We start from the raw sequence: 22803 nt of genomic DNA, 5'->3' as shown, positions 1-22803 counted from the left end.
ATATTACTGGCTTTTATTTCAATAAGGTTGCCTAATCATACACGAATATCTCTCTTCCAAATTCCCATTGAAACAAGAGAAAAAATAGCTTAAAACTAAATTAAAAATATAATCACACTGGAAAACAAAAAAGGATGCCATTAGCAATTTAGAGTTTTAAAAAACTCTACATCCATGGTTCTGAAACTTTAGCATGCATCAAAATTATCTAGAGGGCTGATTAAAACACAGACTATAGGACTCCACCTTCAGGGTTTCTGATTCAGGAGGTCTGGGACTCAAGATTTTGTATGTTTAACAAGTTCCCAGGTGGTGCTGATTCTGCTGGTCTGAGGACCACATTATAAGAACCACCATGCTAAGTAAATAGAGATCATTAAAAGGAACATTTTTTATTAATTCTAATTAGCATCCTCAGAGAGACTCAAACGAATGGTGCAACCTTTTTTTTTTTTTTAAGTGGATAGCAATTGGAAAATAAAACAGTTCTGGAAAACTGGAAAAAATATCATTTCCAAATTAAAATTAAAAATTGGAAGGGCTAAATAACAACTACAACCCAATATAGCAGTGTGGAAAATGGTCTAAGACATCTTCCAAAACACAGAGCAAAAGACAAAGAGATGGAAAATATGAGAAAAATATTAACAAGCACGAAGGGTCAATATCTACCTAATAGGTTTCTGGAGAAAGAACAAACACATTACAAAAAGTAATCAGTGAAGAAATTTTCCCTAAGCTGAAAAAGACTCAAGCCTTGTACTGCTTGGCCAATTTCCAAACAGGTAAAAAAATGTAAAGCCAACAACCAGACACATATTTGTGACATTTCTAAACTTAAAAGACATAAAGAAAACTCTTGAAAGCTTTAAAGGGAAAAACACAGGTTATTACACAGCAACATGAATCAGACTAGCATCAGACATCTCATTAGCATGTTAGAAGAAAATGGAATATTGTTTTCAAGGTTCAGAGAGGAAATTATTGTAAACCTGGAATTCTACATCTAGTCAAACTATCATATATTAGGGCAAAATAAATACATCTTCAGAAATTTAAGAACTAAGAAAATTGACTTCCTGTATCAGTTTCCTACTCCTACTGTAAGAAGTTATCACAGAAGTTCCAAATAGGTTTCAATGAGCTAGAATTAAGGTGCTGAAAGGATTACATACCTTTTGGAGGCTCTAAGGAAAAAGCCATTTCCTTGCCTTCTCTAGCTTCTAGAGGCTGCCTGAATTCCTTGACTAGTGGTCCCCTTCCATTTTCATCATCATTATTAAATATAACCAGTACTTATGGAAGATTTTTGAGTTCCTTAAAGACATGCAAATGACTAGAGCTACACTATATGCCAGACAGAGTAAATGAAAAACATCAGTATGCTCTTAATCACTGCCTTAAAAAACATTTTAATAAATTAGTATTTCTATTAATAAACACCTACCGAATCATTCACTGATAAAGCAAGTGCAAGGTTCACTGTAAGAAACAAAAAAGTAATTAAATTTAGTAACTTTCCTTCTACTAAAATTCATTTTGTCTTTTAATATGTTCAATGTAACAACCAAGGCAAATAAAGTTTTACTATATCTCCATTACAAAAAACAAGGACATGAAGAGAATACAGAAAGTAAAAAACACAAAAAAGAAAGTAACATTTCAACATAAACAGTAGATGCCTGCCCCAAAATTATCACTTTAAATAATCCATTTATCATCTGTTACAATTGTGTTTAAATAATCCAAGTTTTTTTAAAATGATGTTAATGGTATATATCATTCAATTATTTTCAAAAATATATTTTGCAGAAAAATTACCTACTTTTTAATAAATAAAAAAGGATGTGATCCTATTGCTTTTTAAAAATAAATGCTGGTAATGCAGGAATTCCAAATATCTAACTCACAAATACCCACGTAAATGAAAGGTTGGACCAGCGAGCAGAGGGAAGAGGAAGGTAAAAGGCAAGGCAGTGAAACATTTTCCCAAAAGTGCCTATTGTTAGTGAATCCCAAACACATAAAGGGGGAAAGCAGTAGTCCCCAAAACCACCTTTAGCCCAGCAATAAGGATATGCTACATCTGAGATGAAAAAGAGGTCCAAAAGTAACACATTCCCAAAACTGATAAATAAATAGACCCTCATACTGTGGATCACAATTCCTTACAGAACAGTGTTATAAATGACGCCGATATTGTTTCCTTTAAAGTATTTAAGAGCATAAACTTTCAAGGAAGACCGGGTTCAAACCCCAGTTTCACCACTCTCTGTTTTATAATCTTGAGTAGAATATTTTACCCCAAGTCTGTTTCTTCCTCTATAAAATGAGGTCCTATTTCATAACTGTTGTGAGAATTAAATCAAATACTATATGTATTAAAGTATTATGCCTAAGGCACGGCACTTGACAAATTAATTTTTATAAATTATAAAATAATTCTGAATTTCAGGTTAAACATAATCCAACTTTTAGGCAGAAACTTTTAGAGAGTAATTCATTTTAATGTGAGGGTCTTTCTGCATTTACACAATAGAATCACAGAGCATGTCTGTATTAATCAAATGTCATCATTTTAATCCAAAATATCTCCGGCACACATATTCAAATAGGAAGTATTCTGAGATAGTTTGGAACAGGAATAAATACATATAATGGAAAGAAATAGAATACCAACATAGAAATAATCTATTTCTAAGGCTTATGTATGCAGATAGAGCTGTTATGAAACCATATAGGCCAATTATTTGGGACAAGTGGTATGATGCTTACAAAGAAAAAAAAGCAAGGAAGGGACACTTACTGAAGCACTTATGTGTCAAACACTGTACATTTTCTCATATATTTTCCTGTCTAACTGCTGTCACATTCCATGGTAACAGACGATCTTACAACCAAAAACAATAAACAATTTGTTTTAAACAAGTGCTAGCCTACAGACCCAACAAATTATATTGCACAAAACCCAGAGAACTTATGGCTATTATCATGAAAACACTTTCCATCTTTAACCAGTCCAAGTAAACACAGAGCTTGCAAAAGGATTCACACCACTGAATACAGGTAAATGTACTCTGAATTTTCAAAACACAAGTAGAGGTGGATTCTAGAACCCAAAACTAAGAGCTTCCAAATTTTAAAAACAAAATACCACATAGGTGGATTGTAGGTCCTTAGGAAAGAAAGCCAAAATGTGTAGGATATAGCATAAATTCATTAAGAACAATCACTAACTAATTATTTTTAATAATAATATAGTATCTATCAAATAGTATATTAGGGGTCTATCATAACTACAATACTTAGTAAATCTTAATTTCTTCAAAACATCTGAAAAACTCTTCCACAATTACATTCAGGTCAAAATGGGAAAAAACTGAGCTAATAACACTATACAGTTGGATTTGTAGCTGGTTGTACAACTATAAAACTGCTGCATCTAGGAATTACCAAATATGGCTTTGAGTCAAGACACAAGATCTCTAGTGAAAGTCACAGAACTCTGTACCTGGCCCTTTTTATTTGAAAATGTCAGTGGTTTCAATGGAACTAAGGAATTTTAAGGTACATATATGCCCCAACTTTAGGTTACTATCTGAGGAGAAAAAAAAAAAAAAAGTTTTAGAGATCTTAGGGGGGGCGGGGCAAGATGGAGTAGGTAATTAAGAGGTACAAACTACTATGTATAAAATAAATAAGCTACAAGGAAAAATTGTACAACACAGGGAATATATCCAATATTTTATAATAACTATAAATGGGCTATAACCTTTAAAAATTGTAAACTATGTTGTACACCTGAAACTTATATAATATTGTACATCAGCTACACTTCAAGTAAAAAAAAAAATGCAGAAATTTGAGTCAAAAGCTAAAAAAAAGATACATACATAAATACATAAAAGATCTTTAACAGTGTAGAACTGTGCCAAAATTAACAAAATGAAATATAATAAGGATGGTTACTTTTAAATCAACTGCAAAAAAGATAGGTTGGATAAGACCTGAATTAAGCCATTCCTATTAAAATGACTGAAAATTTTAAATGAGACAACAATAGACTTGAGAGCTTTATGACTCCAAATTAATAATACAAGCTGCCTCTGTTGAGTTGAATTGGGAGGAGGGGAGTTACCTTTTTACATTATTACACTGAAAATTTTTGTTAGAAATAAAAAGTTTCTTTTGAAAACATCTGGGAATACCTGGTCATTAGTCTTGGATGGTAACTCTTCTATTTCTGGGGGCACTTCTTTTATGGGTTCTGAAAGCAGCATTTCAGTCACAATGAAATCTATAATCAATTTTAAAAAGCCACCAAAAAAAAAATTCTCTGTTCCAGTATAATATAAAAGATACAAAGCTTAAAAGATATTTTAAATAATTTAAACATTTTCAAATATTAGATCTATGTTGACTTTATAAATGCTGAAAATTATATTATGGTTAAATGAAAATAAGCCACAATAATGTAAACAATCTCATTGCAACTACTTAGCTATACGTACACTGAAAAAGACTAGAAAAGAACATCAAAGAACAGAAATAAATTTAGTGTTAAACTTACTAAATGTTTAATAATAACAGCAACCAAATATTGAGTACTTACTATGTATGAGACAGTGGGCTAAGTAGTTAGCTTGTTTAATTAATTTGCATAACCATCCTATGAAAAAGATTATAATCATTGCCATTTTACAGTTAAGTAAACTGAAGATGTGATGGGCAACCTGACCACCTTTTCCTCAGTTAAGGAGTCAAAGACCTGGCTACCTATCTAGTTTTGTCTAACTCCAAAATCTAAGCTCCAATCACTACCAACTCCTCATCCTAAGGAAGCAGCTGTTAGGAACTTCACAAATACTTTTTTAAGAACAAAACTATAATTTTAATATTGTGCACTTGCCAGTTGGCATAAAGTCCTAATCAAGATGAGAATTAATATCCTATAATACCTGCTGTAGTAGACTTTCCAACTCCACCCTTTCCAGAAGCCACAACTATAACTTGCTTAACACCGTCTATTGGTTTCTGCTTTGGAAGTCCTCGAGACATGATTTGTGTTCTTCTTTGTTTTAGGGTCTCACTCTCAGCACCAGAGAACTTAAGAAGAAAAAAAAAACAGTTTTAAAACAAGCCATCTCCATTATCACGCTGTAAAAGTAAAAACAATTCGGTATTTGCAATTAACAGGGCTTTCTTTTCTACTCTAATTCTGCTCATCTCCACTATTTAGGCCTTTAGTGTTATTTACCTATTGCTATTGATCACAATTGCAGAGACACATTGTTAAAACTGAAATTTATTTGCCAGGATACGCAGACGTTAAAAATGGAAAGTAAATGAGCTGCCTCTTTCCGGAGTTAAATCCTCCACGTGTTTTCCTTCTCTTTAACCTATTTTCTAAATAAACCAACACTAAGAAAGCAAGTGCAAGTCACACATCCATGTTCTAACCATCTATTTTACGCCCCTCTAAGCCTCGGCCTGGTCCCACTGGGGGCCCGCGTGGAAAGTGGGGACGTCCAGAACTGGGGTCTCACTGAGCCGCCAAGTGGGCGGGTGCCCACGAGGCACTGAAGCGAGTCCTCGGCAAGAGGCAATTGCAGAGCACCCGCAGCCCTGGCGCCCCAGCGTCGCGGACCCGCCCGCCTCCACCTGCTCTGCAGCACCACGGACCTGGCGCCCCCAAACCAACACTCGGCTTCCCCCAAGCGGCACATAGGCCCCGCCGTAGCCCCGAAGCGACGCCCCCCGAAAAAGCAGCAAACGCTGCCAAGTCCCCATGACGCAGAATGCTGCCTTGAGCCCAACCCGGAAACCGTCGCGGCAAGCGCTGGGTGATGACGTCACATGGCAACGCTCGGCTTCCTCTCCTTAACGACTAGCCTCCTTTGAGTTTCTTCAACCCAGGAATACAACTTGTCGTGATCTCGTCTGTAGCCAGGTACAAACATCTTACAGCGTTTTACCAAATGTTTGTGAAGCATTTTCACGTACCTCCTCTAATTTGGCCCTCACAGAAGTTCTGGAGTAGGTAGGTAGGAGACTCTTACTAGCATCCTCTTTTCATAGGTAAGAAAACAGAGACTTAGAAAGTTTAGAAAACTGACCCAACTGAGAAGTAGGAAATGGTGGAAGTTAAAAATGACTCCAGGCGTTGTCACAGCGCAGAATATAGTCACTTAAACGCTGCCACTGTTAAGGATTTTATCTTTTTTTTTCCCCCTGAGTGATCTACAGTAATAGTCGGCTTTGTGTTGACATTTACTGCTGTGTTGCTGATAATTCTCTGAGAGAGAAGTCGGGGTGCTTTGCTAGGGTCGAAAAAGTTTAACTAAATCAGAAAGCGAGTCTAATGAAGCAAATTTCACTCAAGAAGCAACTTAAGTGAGACAAAGCTTGAGGAAGGAGATGGAATTCATCCAGGTAAAAGGAAGGACATATCCCTATATTCAAAGAAGGTGAGAGTGAAGGAAATCGCTTTAGGAGAGAAAGCTGGAAAGCTGATACAGGAACCCAGACCCAGCAAAAGAATCATTTAGGGTGTAGAGTGGTTTACCTTCGCATATTCTCCACAATATTTTCTAAGGTTGATTTTCATTTCTTTTATGTGCTTATCTGTAGAGAGTTTCTTGTGTAATCATTCCGTTTATTTTGCTCTAATCTGATCTTTCATTTCCTTAGTTTTAATACAGGCATAACATATCAACCTCAAAGAATTATTGTAAGAATTAAATGAAATATTACCAGCAATACACATTCAATTTAGTAAGCAGTGAAAAGAATTTTCAGTTCCTTGCTTTTTCCTCCCCCAGTCTCACAACTTTGTCACTTCATTCAGCTTTCGTCTTCTTACATTAGGTTTAACACTCTTACTTATTGTTTTATATAACTTTCTTATTTTATTATTTTGTGATGTGCTTTCACAGTTAATTTTATCAATTTTTAAATTTGCATCTGCTCAATTTTTATAAATTATAAGCCAAAAAAATAGGGCTAAAGGGAAATAGCTGTCAGAATAATCCATTTGCTAAACAAGAAATACTGAATATCTCTTTCTCTCCAGGTAGCTTTTCGAGTTCTTCCAGAATTCTACCAAAGATTCATTCATTTAACAAATATTTATTGAGCAACTATTATGCACCAAGCACTACCCTAATCTTAGGGTTTTCAATACTAAACCTGACATAATCTTTCCACTCAATGACTTTACAATCCAGTGCAAGAGACAGAATAAGTTAACAAACGATTACAGTATGGTGTGATAAGTATAGGAGAAAATCACTGAGTGATACAAAATTATAAAGGAGGAGCACTGAATTCAATCAGAGAAGGCTTCTGAATAGGGTAACATCTAAGCTTAATCCTGCGTGTGGGTAATGTGTAGGATTCAGCAGGGAGAATGGCTACAGGGTTGTTGTGCAGAAGTAAGAAATGAATTGTTAAGAACTGCAAATAATCTGTGTGGCTTGAGGATAGACTGTGAGGTGCAAGACTGAAAGAGATGAGGATAGAGATTGGTAGGGTGATAGCTACCCAGATCATGAAAGGCTTTATACATCATGCAAAGGAATTTGGACTTTATCCTGAGGGAACCATAGAAGGGTTTTAAGCAGGAAAGCAGCACGATCAGATTTGTGTTTTAGAAATACCACTATGATTGACAGGCAGAAAAAAGGATAGGAGGGGTCAGATCAGAGGCAGGGAGACAGGAGGTTACTGCAATAATCCGAAAGAGATGTTGAAAGCTTGACTTAACGTCTCTAAATTTCACTTTGCTTATCTATAAAATAGATAATACCTATTTGTAGAGTTGTTATGCGGTTGAATTTAAAATAATGCACACCGAATGCCTATCACATAGTACACATATTCAATAAATGTTAGCTATTGTGTTGCTTATTGGGTTGTACAGAATTTATAATGTAGGCAACTAGATGAGCGGTACTGACCCTCTGAGAGAGAGCATAAGGGGAAGAACAAGTGAGACCAATGTCTGTAGAATGAATGAATGGTTAATTTGATTTATCCTTCAGCAGATTAGGGTATCAAGAGAGTAGTAGAGCTGTCCATTGTTTCTTCTCCAACCACCACTGCCACACACACACACACACACACACCCATGGCCCCTTCTCAAGAGTATTCTCCCTTAGTTCCTAAGAACTGCTAAGTCATTTGACCCCATCCCCATGGTCACTGATTGGATTAAAGATTGACATACCACCAAAATTGGACCAATCATATTCTTTCCCCAGAGAACTTAAAACATAAGAGATGCTACTCAATCTTAGTTTGCCTTTGAACTGATAAGGCTAAAGTGACCATTTTCTACTTTGTACACAGAGCAGTAGAAAAAGCCAATGCCAAGAAAGAAAACTAAAGCAGACCATAAGAGATCATGTGCCCAGAAAAAGAAGGGACAACAGCTGTACTGATTCATAACAGCTTTCCAGTTCCTGCTTCTGGTCCACAGTGAAGTTCAGCTATACTTCCTACCCTTAGGCCCATGAGATACGCTTACATCCAACCAACAAATTCTCTTTCTACCTTGGCCTAATGTGGGTGGGTTTCTGTGTACTTGTAACCATGGTGAGATATATTTTGTAACATTTATAGAAGATTTTCCCCCTATAATTCCTTGTACCTCATATAGCCCTTCCCCATGTCATTCAGACATGACAAGCACAATAGTGACAAACACAATGACAAAAGCCAATAGCTGAGGGCAACAAAGTGGAAGTATGGCAGGAAGATGAATTCCTGGTTATATAGTGAAGCTGCTATGCCAGTCCTGGCCTGTGTCTCCAGACCTCTTGTTGTGTGAGATAATTAATTGTTTAAACCACTGTTGGTTAGGATTTCTTTCATTTGAAGTGAGAATAATCTGTGCCTATTACAGCTCCTAAGAAGGAACCCCATAACTTTTACTACCTCTCCCCCAAGATTCAGCCCCAGTGAGGAAGGGGAACAGGAAAGCCCCAAATCAGTTTGGGGGATGTAAGAACAACAAAATCAATGCCCCCATTCCCAGATAGAACTCAGTGTAGTGGCAGGACCACAGAATGAAAATGGTTGAGTGTTGTGTTTAGGCAGACAGCCTGAGGCAGCGTCATAGGGTTTGCCCCCTACAAAGAGCCACAGGACTGGCTGAGAGAAAGCTGATCCTTAAAGAGAGCTTAACGTCAAGAAAATGGTCAAGACTTGGCAACAATCTTCATGGTTAAGTGTGTGGCATCACAATGGATGCTGGTATGGATGGATAAGGACCTTGAGGATTAAATTCACATCACCATGTGGACATCTGGACACTACATAGACACAACCCTGGTATCTATGGTGGAATCTGTACTTATCAAGATTAAGTTTCTACCACCCTGAGAGAATTTTACAAATACTGATCAAAACAAAGAGGATTGTTTTGTATGTCTCCTATGTGTAGGGTAACATCTTACACTGTTTTCTAGAAAGGAAGTATTTGTATCTGCTAGATTACCCTCCCTAAAATACATATATATCCATATATATATACATATATGTATGTATATATTTATATCCTCAGGTGACCAAGGACTCACTGAAAGTTCAGATACCCACAAATGAGGACCCTGCCTTATTCCCTGCCCATAAGCCTCAGGACTGCCTCAGTGTTTCATTCCTTTGCTCAACTCACTAAGGAAGAATAAGGTGTTGTGGACAGTTTCCAGTCTCTGTTGAATATTCTAAATAAAGCTCGAAAACTAGTGCTAGTTCCTTCAGTTTAAGGTGACTGTCCCCAACCGAACCTCTCATCCTGTTCAAAGGGCTCGCTGAAAAGAAAACCCCACCCCATCTATGGACTTGTCTAAATGACAACCCCATTCATTGACCCTACTTTGCCCCATAGTGTGATTTGTTTCCAAATCTCTCTATTCATGACTAAGCATGAAACTGGCTTTATCTACATCTAATACAAATGTTCACATTAAAATATAGAGTAATTCTGCTTAGGAGAATAGCTTCCCAATGAGCCAGTCTCTCTGTAGGAAACCTGGTCTAGAAAGTTTGTGGATTTTCCCATATTGAAGACTTTGCTGGCCTTTCAGTACCTCAGCTCACATAAAGTAGTCCTGTCAAAGAAGCTCCTCATTCTTATTTTTTAAAATTACACAAAGCAAATGTATGTACAGAGAGTTCCTATGAAACCTTTTGTAAGCTGAAATGGTGTAAGGCAAAGAAGCAATCATCTTAGGACACATCTTACTAACAGATGCACAAAATAAATCAAGATAAAGCACAGATGCTCACAGACACAGCTCAAAGCTATTGTAGCTTGATGCTGAGATGCTGAGTATAGTTCCCGGAGAAGGAGCTTGGGATGCCACTCTCGCTGCTCAGGGGGGCACTGCCTCCATAGCCACTCGCTGTAAAACAAATGCTGAGTGCTATTTTCACTTTTCACCTTTTTTCATAAAAGCAAAAATCCTCTTTAGATTTCTTTCATTTAGTGAAAGTAGGTACTTATGTAGGTCCTTTCATAAAACCAAAGTGGCATAAAGTGAACTTTCAAAAAGAGGGGGAGATAACCTGTATGTTCTTAGACTGGATGGGCATCTGGGAATACGCCTCCAAATGACTAAAAATCCACCTCTAGAATGAGACGGGATGGGTTTCTAAATGCCAGTATCCAAAGCAGGATAAATCATGGGTGATTTGACATTTGAATTTCTGATTTATAAGACTGAACTGAATCCTTGGACAAAGGTCAAGGGCTCATGTTATAACTGAATATAGTCTCTTTTTAATGCTTAAAGCTTCAAAGAAGATCCTATCCTGAAATAGAAGCCACACTATCAGAATTTAGGAAAAGTATTTGTCACCTCAGGCAAATACTTGTCATACCCAGGGCCTTAGTATTCCCAGTCTTTTGCTTTTTTATTTCATTTTCTTCAAGTACCAAACCTATATTTTTTCAGCCCTGTCCTTCCTACCCTTCAGTTGCATACTAGAGATGAGAAGACATAAGTTTCTACAAGACTTTGCTAAAACATTACTTCATTCTGTACTCAGAAGAGAATTTTCCTGTGCACTTTAGAGAACATTCCAAGGACAATGACAAAGCAGAGCCCCGTCAAGATACCAAACCTACACTTCAGCTAATGTGAAGTTCTATTTTCCTCAGGAAAAAGGAAATAATGTAGATTTTTGCCTGTTTTAAGCTGCGACCACAATGTGAGAATGTCCTCTATAATCATGTGGCTTACATAATATCTTAGTCTACTTGGCATTGTAGTACCAAATCTTGTCAATTCATTTATTGACCTTTTCTATTTAGGATTTATTAACCATAGATATTACACATGATATGTCATAATAAATTTTTGCAGGCACAAAATTTATTCAGTCCTTTTATGTAAGTGAAGAACTCCTACCAAATCACTCTAATGTCTCAAAATATAGTCTGATTTAGAGCAATAGAGCAGAAATACCGACATTAAGGGTTACAATATCAATGTGCTCTAAGATAGACTGGCAAACTTAAAAATAGGAAGTGTATCTTTGTCTTCAGCCTTCCACACAACTCTTAAGATGCTGGAAATGCTCCAGTTCATACCAACCAACCTTACAGGCAGTATTTGGGTCCATTTTCCATGGCATCTTCTTCTGCAGCTTAAAAATAAAAACAAAATAGGATTTTCCTGACCACCCATTCAGGCTAAGGAACTTATTCTCAGTCATAGAGGCCATCCACTATAACTCAACAATCCAAACACTGAAGTGATAATTACTAATCTCTCCCATCTTAGGCTTTCCAGTCTTTGCTAGTCTTCAAAACAGATAAAAATGTTTTTACACAGAAAATGTTCATTTTGTGCATAATTGTTCTAAATTGTTTAATAGCTGCTGTTTTGACTTGTTAAGAATACAAAGAGCTCTTTTAATTACCTGGTGAAGTTTTGTCCATTACTCAAAGTCAACAACCTTATTACATTAATGCCACACTGAATCTCTTTTGTGAATTTCTAATCATATCCAAGAATTACTATTTTATTTAACTCGAGCTATTTTTGTGGGGTAACATGCTGGCATGTGCTGTTGAAAATGCCATTTTTAATAGAATCATTTATCAATATAACAAAATCAACACCATTTGCTGCTGAAATATACCATTCGCTGCTAAAACATATATATATATGTATATATATATATGATTGTATTTTCCTCTAACATTTTTCTGAAGTACAACTCTTTAGCACTTTTCCAGGGTCTGATGTAGGCTATCTCATTTCATAGCTGACAGCACTGGAGAAAGAGCAGAATAGTAAAGAAAAAGTAATGTGCTTAGTAGTTTACCTTTATTTGTTTGTGATACTCTATTGCTAACTGGAAAATTCTATTAAGCCATTCCCACCAGTTCCTTCTGGATTATAGAATTAATTGAGTACAATTTCTTAGTGGGCGTCTCTCTTTGTAGCTTATGTCATATGTCAAATTAATCAGTTCTTTTCCAACAGACTCTAAGATAGCCAAAATGATCCTTGTCTCTTGGCATTCACACCCTTGTGTAATCCCCTCCCCTTGAGTGTGAGCAGGACACGTAACTTGTTCTAACCAATAGAAAACAACAAAGGCGATAGGATGTCACTTCTGTGATTACTTTACATAAGATTGTAACTTCTAGCTTTCTAGGAGACCTCCTGGCTGGCTCTGATGAAGCAAGCTGCCATGTTGTAAACTGCCTATGGAGAAGGCCACGTGGAAAGGAACAGCTGACAGCCAGCAAAGAACTGAGGTTCTCAGGAAAACAGCCTGCAAGGAACTGAATTCTGCCAGCAACCACGTGAGACTGGAAGTTGATCCTTACCAGTTGAGCTTTCAAATGAGGCTCAAGCCTTGGCTGACCCCTTGATTGCAGCCTTGTGAGAGATCATGAAGCAAAGGACTCTGTTACATTGTGTCCAGAATTCTGACCCACAGAAACTGTGAGATAATAAATGTGTTGTTTTAAGGCACCAAGTTCATGGTAATTGGTTACACAGCAATAGATAACTAATACTACTCAGTAACCCAGACTTCAGTAAGAATATAGTCAAGGGGTCTTCCCTGGTGGTCCAGTGGTAAAGAATCTGCCTCCCAATGCAGGGGACACAGGTTTGATCCCTGGTTGGGGAACTAAGATCCCACATGCCGTGGGGCAGCTAAGCCCACCCGCCACAACTACTGAGCTCACACCCTCAACAAGAGAGCTCACATGTGCAAACTACAGAGTCCATTCACTCTGGAGCCCACACACCACAACCAGAGAGAGGAAAAACACGCACACCACAAGTAGAGAGAAGCCCGTGCATCAACAAAAGATCCCGGAGGCCTCAACAAAGACCCCTCACGCTGCAACTAAAGACCCCACACAGCCAAATAAATAAACAAATAAGCAAAATAAATTTTTAAAAAATGTGTAATCCACAAAGAAAAGATTGAAATATTAAAAAAATAAGAATATAGTCAATGTATGGTTTCTTATAGGCGATTCTCTTTTTATTTATTGTTTTTGTCTGCGTTGGGCCTTCGTTGCTGCGTGCGGGCTTTCTCTAGTTGCATCGAGCGGGGGCCACTCTTCATTGTGTTGCACGGGCTTCTCATTGCAGTGGCTTCTCTTGTTGCGGAGCTCGGGATCTAGGCGTGCCGGCTTCAGTAGTTGTGGCTCGCGGGCTCTAGAGCTCAGTAGTTGTGGCGCAGGGGCTTAGTTGCTCTGTGGCATGTGGGATCTTCCCAGACCAGGGCTCAAACCCATGTCCCCTGCATTGGCAGGCAGATTCTTAACCACTGTGCCACCAGGGAAGTCCCTCTCTTTTTTTTTTTTAATTGAAATATAATTGACATAAAAGGGCAATTCTTTTTTGCCATATGAAAAAATATGCATATTTTGTTAAGAAATCAAGTCCTTTGTGTATTCTGAACATTTGTCAAGAGTTAAATGTTATTTGAGCACTGATAATTTATTAATTTTTATAATATTAATTATCAAACCCCATAAAATAAGATTATAGTATCAGATGCTAGAGAATAGGGACATGGAGGCAGTGAATTGAAGACTCTCTTTACATCACAAACCAAGATCTGTTTTTCTTAGTAACAACTGAACTTACTTCTTTTTGTATGTGTGTGGATTTTTTATTTTCTTTAATTAATTTTTATTGGAGTATAGTTCATTTACAATGTTGTCTTAGTGTCTGCTGTATAGCAAAGTGAATCAGTTATACATATACATATAGCCACTCTTTTTCAGATTCTTTTCCTATATAGGTCATTACAGAGTGGATACAGATATGAAGAAAGCAATTTTTTGTACATATTGTATAAATAAAAAGTAACACAAACAAGAATTTTCCAGTGACACTAAATAACAGCTAACTGCATAGTTGTAAATCAGCCCAGTTTATGAAAGATGATTCAGTACATATGAAGCATTCAACTAATCATACTGCACACGTATATAGTTATCTACACCCCAGGAAAAATATAATACATAGTGCTTATTAGAATCTTTGGAAACAATCCAAGTCAATGCTGCAGAGAATTCTACAGTATTTATCTCTAAAAATATCTTCATAGAATCTCCATTAGACCATAATCTGTACAATTCTTACTACTTACTGAATCTTATCTTATATCTTATATCTGAAAGATTCCAAAGCATTTTTACACACATTATCCTGTTCAGGTTTCACAACTGCCATGAGGTTGGCAGTGAAGTTATTATTAATCCCATTTCTAGATAAGGAAATACGGAGTCAGAGATGTTAGTTTATTTTTTTTAGGGCAAATTGTTGAAAGCAAAATGGAAATACAGGTCTCTCATTACCTTTAAGGAATATTGTTGAAAAAACAATATTCCATTTGGACCAACTGTCATAGAAGAAGCACCTAGGCAAAATAGCACCACCTCTACAGGAAAAAACCTAAATTTCTACTCAACTGCTTAATTCAGTAGGCATTTTCCACCTTTAACCTTCTCATATAAATTTAGGCTTCATTAGCTTTAGTTAAAAGTAATTTATTTCAGAAACCCATAAAGATATTTAATGGCCTTCTCTTGAACTGCATTAAAATTACATTTTAAAAAAAATTACATTTTAATTTATAATGTATTCAAATTTTCATTAAAATAGTGTTTGTATCCCAATTATAATAGTTTATAATCCCCTTTGCCCTTTATAATTCCATCAATCCTTGAAATTATGTCTCAAACCCTACTTCTTCCATAAAGCCTTCTCTAATAATTTCATCAAGCATTAATCTTCACCTTCTTAACAACTGTTAACATTTTATTTAACAGAGCATGAATTTAAGGTGCAATTTGATTGCATTCATTTTAATACAGCTAGCCTGTTTCAGATCTCTCTTGTACAACCTGCTTTCAATTACAGTTCTATATTGCTCTAACACAGCCAGATTTATTTAAAATGAGTCACAGTATTACTTCTATATGCATTTATAGCATTTTATCCAAAATTTGATCCAACTTGGAACATTATTATACATTGCCTTTTACTGTTTTCTAATTGTTTCTTGTCTTACACAGGACTCTATGGTATTTGAGGATCAGAGCTATATCATAATGATAATTTATATCATCTATACATAGCCTAATGCTAGGCACATTATAGGGGCTCAGGAATTATTCACTGGTTAGCTATTATGACAGCAAAGCATAGTGTAAATATCAGTGAAGTAGAGAGGTTGGAAAGCCTGGAATATTGTCAGAACTCTGCTACTAACTAGCTCAGTGATCTTGAACAAATCATTTAACTATTACTTCATATACAACATGAAGAGATTAAACTAAATAATCTGTAGATTTATCTCCCAAGCTCATATTGAATTAAAATAAGAATTGAAGAGAACAAAGTTGTGAAGTTTCACTTTTCCTAAAATAATGTTGAGAAAAACCAAGGCAAAATAGTTTAGAGATGCTACAGAGAAGAAAAATCACAGTTTATTGCCTTCCTTAAATAGGACATAAGTCACAGAATAATACATGGATTTTTCACATTTAGCATCATTAGTTCATCTTGGAAATGGTTTCTGTTCTGTCTTTTGGAACCTAGATTCTTGACTTTTCATGCTCCATAGAGTCTGCAACTCTATCCCCAGGTACTGCCTAGGAAATTATTGTTCAAAGTCCCTCTGTGTAAACAATACAAAATGGAAGAAACAAAGACTATTATAGGTTCTCTTCTGGCCTGGATCATAGAAGACCCTGTTTTCTTTCTTGACAAAGTATTAAAATACATCAACCTATAGAGACATCCATTCCTAAAAATCTCAGATTAAAAATATCAAACATTTCTTTCATCATATCTAAGATGTATAGATTTAACAAAAATCCCGGTCATAATCCCAACAATTACCAAGCTGACTCTAAAATTTATATGGAAATTCAAAGGACCTAAAATACTCAAAACCATCTTGAAAAAGAACAAAATTGAAGGACGTCTGACTTTAAGACTTAAAACTACAGTAATCGAAACAGTGTAGTAAGGGCATGACGCTCAGTAAATAGATCAATGAAAGAGAATAGAGAGAACAGAAATAGATCCACACTTATAGTTTTTTGTTTTTCAGAAAGATGCCAAAGCATCCAATCAGGAATGTCTTTTCAACAATGGTACTCACATAACCCTGACTCCCACCAAACACCATCAAGGTGGATCATAAACCCAAACATAAAAATCATGACTTAGGAGTAGTCAAAAGTTTCTTAGATGGGTCATAGAACACAATAACCATTAAAGAAAAAATTGAAAAATTAAACTTGATCAAAATTTAAAACTTCTCCTCATCAAAAGATACCATTAAGAAAATGAATAGGCAAGCCACAGATTGGGAGAAGATAATCACAAAGCATGTATCTGATAAGGACTAGTTTTTAGAACAGCACTGTCCAATATGCTAGTCATTAGCCAACGTAGCTATTTCAATTTAAACTAATTAAAATTAAATACAATTAAAAATACACTTCCTCATTTGCAGTAGCCACATTTCACAATAAATATATTGGACTATGCAGAAAATTCTATGTGACAGAACTGATCTATAATGTAAAAAAAAACCCCAAAACCCCACGATTCACAATAAAAAGACAACTCAATTGAAAAATAGATAAAATGTTTGAAAATATGTTTCATAAAAGTGAAGATAGGGACTTCCCTGGTGGCGCAGTGGTTAAGAATCCGCCTGCCAATGCAGGGAACACGGGTTCGATCCCTGCTCCAGGAAGATCCCACATGCCGCGGAGCAACTAAGCCCATGTGCTGCAACTACTGAAGCTTGCGTGCCTAGAGCCTGTGCTCTGCGACAAGAGAAGCCACCACAATGAGAAGCCCATGCACTGCAACGAAGAGTAGCCCCCGCTCTCTGCAACTAGAGAAAGCCCGTGCGCAGCAAGAAAGACCCAACACAGCCAAAAAGTAAAAATTTTTTTAAATTAAAAAAAAAGTGAAGATACATTAATAGCCAGTAAGTACATGAAGAAAGTACTCAACATTATTAGTCAACAGAGAAATTCAAATTAAAATTACAATGGTATATCAGTTACAACACACCACTAGAATGGTTAAAATTTAAAGGAATGACAAAACCAAATATTGACAAGGTTGTGGGGTAACTGGAACTTTCTTACATTACTGGTGGGAATTTAAAATGGCATAACCACTTTGGAAAATAGTCTGGCATTAGAAGACCTAAATATATAACTATCCTATGACCCAGCAGCTCCACTCCTAGGCATAAAATGAAAACATATTTCCCTCAAAGAATTGAATGCAAGTGTTCATAACAGCTTTATTCATAATAGCTCCAAATTGAAAATAGCCCAGATGTACATAAATAGAAGAATGGATTTTTAAATTGTATATTTATAAATAACAAGAAATGAAGAGGAACAGACATGAAACAACATAGATAAATCTAAAAAACATTATGCTAGTGAAAGAAATCTTACACATGAGAGCACATACTGTATGATTCCATTTATATCAAATTCTAGAACAGGCAAAAATAATCCATGATGGAGAAAAAATTAGAACAGTGATTCCAGAGGAGGTGAGGGCAGAGATTATTTGGAAAGGGGCATGAGGGAAATCTTCTGGAGGGATGGTAATGTCCCATATGTCATAGTGGTTTGGACTACCCATACCTATGTGTAAAAGTCAGTGAATATACACTTAAGATTTGCACATTTCATTACATGTAAATTTCACATTTTAAAAACTGTACTGAACTCTAGTTATTGGTACACATACTGAATGAAGTATTTAGGGAGAAGTATACTGTTAACTGCAATTAACTTTAAAATGCATCAAAAAAATTAGATGGGTTAATAGATGGATAGGCAGATGAATAGATGGCTATGTGACAGAAAAAGTAGAGTAAAAAGTTAATAGTAAACCTAGGTGGTATGAATAGATTTCACTGTAAAATTATTTCACTCTAAAATTTTTTCAACTTTGCTATACGTTTGAATTTTTTATAATAAAATGTTGGTGAGAAAGAAAAAGCTACCCCAGGCCTTCCAAAGGCAGAATTCCAGTGTTAAATCTCCAAAATAAAAATTAAGACAAAAATATAATGTCAAAATCATATTTTCTCTTGCTCTTTTCCACAGCTTCATCTTACAGGTCCCTGAGCTGCACTTCTTTATCTCATATGAGATAATTCCATCCCTTCAAGCATTCTGAGTGTTATCAAAAAAGAAACACTCAGGATCTTTGCAACTGCAATTTTTACTTAAAGCTCTGTTTTTATCTTCTGTGCTTTTATCTTCTGTGCAGGTTCTGATTTAGAGTTTCTAGATTTTGGTAATCCCACCCAACTCAAAATGGGGGGACTTCCCTGGCGGTCCAGTGGTTAAGACTCCATGCTTCCATTTCAGGGGACAGGGGTCCCATCCCTGGTCAGGGAACTAAGACCCCACATGCTGCATGGTGCGGCCAAAAAAAAAAAAAAAAAAAAAATCAAATCAAAATGGGGATGAGCACTGACTAGTAATATTATTTCCAAAAATAAAGTAGAAACAAGGAGTCAGGAATAAAAGAAAATGATTTAAAAAGAATGTAAGTAATGCTATTCTCCAATAAAAGAGTACAGTATAAAAAAGGTGGAGGGAGAGAAAATTTACAGTAGCGAAACCTGACAAACACTACCTCAGCCAGGTGATCAAGTCAACATCAACAGAGATAGGTCATGTTGATCCGTATGTACCTGTTACATAATAAAGAACTTGACGGCCCTTTATCCCTGGTTCCTGGGAAGGAGACTCTAAATCCTTGGAATTTCCCACGTGATAGGGGTATCTTTTATTCATGAGTCCCTTGGACCATATCTGAGTTTATGCTAATAACTTAGGATGGAAGCTGGCCAGGCCAGAGAGACCAACTATGTGATTAGAGGGTTGGGGCTTTGAGCCAGGTGATATCAGCCCAGCCTGACCCCATCCATGGAGGGGAGGTACACTGGAGATTGAGTTCAATCAAATGGTCAATGATTCAATCAATCATGCCTATGTAATGAAATCTCAATATAAATGCAGGACACCAAAGCTCAGAAGAGCTTCCTGGTTGGTGAGCACATTGATGTGCCAGGTGGGTGATGCACCCTGATTCCATGGGGAGAGAGCATGGAAACTCTGTGTTGGAGATCCTCCCAAACTGCCCCCTATGTGTCTCTTCACTTGGCTGGTCCTGATTTGTATCCTTTATAATAAAGCTGTAATCATAAACATACCTCTTTCCCGAGTTATGTGAGTTGTTTCAGTGAATTAGCAAACCTGCTAATTCAGGGGTTTGTGGGAACCCCTGAATTTGTAGCCGTTTGATCAGAAGTGCAGGTGGGCAGGGAAACCCCAAACTGGCATCTGAAACGTGAACAGTCTTGTTGACTGTGCCCTTAATCTGGAGTCTGTGCTAAATACAGGTGGTTAGCATCAGAATTATGTTGCAATATTGCAGTACCCTTGATATGATGCGATGAAAATGGCATTATATCTCCATGGTCTTCCTCCCCAAAACCCACAACCCCAGTCTAATCATGAGCAAAACAGAGAAATTCCAGTTGAGGGACGTTCTATAAAATACCTAATCAGTACTCCTCAAAATTGTGAAGGTCATCAAAAGCAAGGAAAGTGTGAGAAACTGTCACAGCCAAGGAGACATGATGATTAAATTTAATGTAGTAGCCTAGATAGGATCCTGGAACAAAAAGGACAGTAGGTAAAAAACTTAAGAGACCTGAATAAAGTATGGACGTTAATTAATAATGATGTATCCATATTGGTTCATTAATTGTGACCAGTGTAACACATTAAGGTAAGATATTTATAATAAGGAAAAGTGAATGTGGGGAATGTGAAAACATTCTGTACAATCTTCACAACTTTCTGTAAACCTAAAATTATTCTAAAATAAAAATTTTATTTAAAAAAAGCATGTAGAGGAAAAATCAAAATGGATATCTAAGGGTCTAGAACACAATACTACACTAAATAAATCAGTGGTTAGTGATAAGTTGCTGTTAACTGACAAGAGTTTAGTTGCTACTACAAGCATCCAGGAATCTTAAGTCAATTCAACAATTTTTAAATGCAGTACTTATTGAGCTATCTTTCCAGTTAAGCATATCTAGCTGAACACATTTATTTGCTCTCACTAATGGGAAAAGGAAATATAAAATTTATAAACCCACAAGGACAAAGAAAATGGGAGAGAAGATAATAACCAACAAGTGATGTCAAAGTCTCAGAAGATAGGAAGCAGATAGAACAGAAGCAACGGACCCAGGAGGGCAGAGGCACTGCTGTTAAGTGCCTGCAGAGAAGCTTATTGTACTGGCAGAGCCAAAGAGAGCTTAAGACTTTGTGGCATCAGTTACCATGGAAAGCAAGAGTTAGGTATGAAACTGAAAATATAGGAATTTGTTGCAAGTCTGCACAACAAGCTGAAGATCCCTAGGTTTACTCACTTAGGCCATCACTCTTTATCCTCCACCACCCCCTTGCAGAATACCAGAACTATTTTGTCAGAAGAAAATCAACAATAGACTCCAGAGTCAGAAAGACCAGACACAGTGAAGGGTGATGGACTGCGGCTGGAAACAGCAGCAATGCTCCAGAGTTAATTTGTACTAGCTCATAGGAACTGCTAAATTTTCAGGAATTTTGTAAGTCGGTTGTTAAACACAGCCATTAAAAAAAAATTAAACTATATAAGCTTACGACTAAATAAATTGTATCAAAAACAGACATAATATACACTCAAAGGCTATAACTTCCTAATTATTTTTCCTACATTTTACTATTTATACTCTTGAGATTATTTATATCTATTGTATCTGCATGATAGAAATACTATACAATGATGAACTACTGTGCATGTCTTCCCAACTCTGCATTCAGTGACATCATGTTAATAGCCTGAAATTGGACATGGTGGGAATATTTATACCACAGATATTGGGTTGTTACAAATCAGGGCTTTTTCTTCTTTCAGAGAGTTAGTTGCTATTATTTGCCAGCACATCACTGAGAAGGATTAAGCAAAAGTCTAATTGTGGGACCCATAATCACTTTTACCACCACTATCCCTGCTTCTAGAATGCTTGCAGGTATCCGTATACCTCTTTGAGGATTCTTTTTTGGAGAAATTAAAATCCTAAAAGAAAATATCTACAGATGCTGCTCTTTTGGAGTTTCAAAAAAAAAAAAAAAAAAAAAGCTTACTTGCTACCTAACCACCCTACAAAGTAGTCCACTCACATACATAAAACTTCCAATCAACTCTCTAGGACCTTTTGCAAAAATAAAGAGACAACTTTATATCACCTGACAATTGAAGAAAGCCTCCAACCTTAAAAAACAAATAACAAAAAACAAACAAACAAACAAAAAAAACAGAAAAGAGTAACTCAGAAGAAATAGAGACAATGCAGGTAGCAGAAGAAAACTTTTCAAAACAATAATTAACAGTCTCAGATTTAAAAGAGAATGTTACATCCATGAAAACAAGATGTATTTCTTAAGAACTATCAAAGAAGAGATCTCGGCAATTAGAAATTGGAGAGCCAAAATAAACAATTCAGTAGAATGGTTGAAAGCTAAAACTGAGGAAATTTCCCAGAATATTAGAACAGTGAGAAAAGGATGGGGAAAAAAAAAGGGAGAAAGAGGTAAGAAAATTTATCTAAGAGCCCCAACTAATAGGAGTTCCAAAAGGGGAACAGAGAAAATTAAGGGGAAAATTTTGTCAACGAACTATGCTTCAGTTAGAAGTCATTTGGTTGCAGTTGACAAAATAGCCAAGCAAAAACAGCAAAAATAATAAAAGGGTTTAATTATCTCATATAACACGAGGTCCGGAGGTAGGCTGTTCCACGTTTGGGGCTTTGACTCAATCAACTCTGCCGTATCTCAGTATTTTGGCTTTTTTTTTTTTAATTAATTTATTTTTGTCTGTGTTGGGTCTTCGTTTCTGTGCGAGGGCTTTCTCTACTTGTGGCGAGCGGGGGCCACTCCTCATCGCGGTGCGTGGGCCTCTCACTGTCGCGGCCTCTCTTGTTGCGGAGCACAGGCTCCAGACGCGCAGGCTCAGTAGTTGTGGCTCATGGGCCCAGTTGCTCCGTGGCATGTGGGATCTTCCCAGACCAGGGCTCTGAGCCCGTGTCCCCTGCATTGTCAGGCAGATTCTCAACCACTGCGCCACCAGGGAAGCCCAGTATTTTGGCATTTTATCCTTAAGTTTGTTTCCTCTACATAGCAAGATGGCTATA

The 22803-nt window shown here is 36.6% G+C and overlaps 1 protein-coding gene across 3 annotated transcripts in view; it reads right to left on the bottom strand.

Moving 5' to 3' along the window:
• The window catches only part of NUBPL (nucleotide binding protein like), a 367758-nt gene that overhangs the window by 271946 nt on the left and 73009 nt on the right, over positions 1 to 22803 (bottom strand). The window contains exons 1-3 of one of the 3 annotated variants that reach the window (XM_036842438.1): positions 5683 to 5805; positions 4959 to 5106; positions 1448 to 1482 (exon numbers count right to left, since the gene is read on the bottom strand). In XM_036842438.1, the coding sequence (XP_036698333.1) occupies positions 1448 to 1482; positions 4959 to 5106; positions 5683 to 5790 (291 nt within the window). In that variant the 5' untranslated portion in view covers positions 5791 to 5805. Of the gene's footprint in view, positions 1 to 1447; positions 1483 to 4958; positions 5107 to 5460; positions 5546 to 5682; positions 5806 to 22803 lie in introns of those variants that run through there. The other 2 variants (XM_036842439.1, XM_036842440.1) reach the window with 2 other exon arrangements.

The sequence above is a fragment of the Balaenoptera musculus genome, chromosome 2 (assembly GCF_009873245.2).
Source record: "Balaenoptera musculus isolate JJ_BM4_2016_0621 chromosome 2, mBalMus1.pri.v3, whole genome shotgun sequence".
Classification (NCBI taxonomy): Eukaryota; Metazoa; Chordata; class Mammalia; order Artiodactyla; family Balaenopteridae; genus Balaenoptera; species Balaenoptera musculus.
This window is presented reverse-complemented; position numbering and strand designations above follow the sequence as displayed.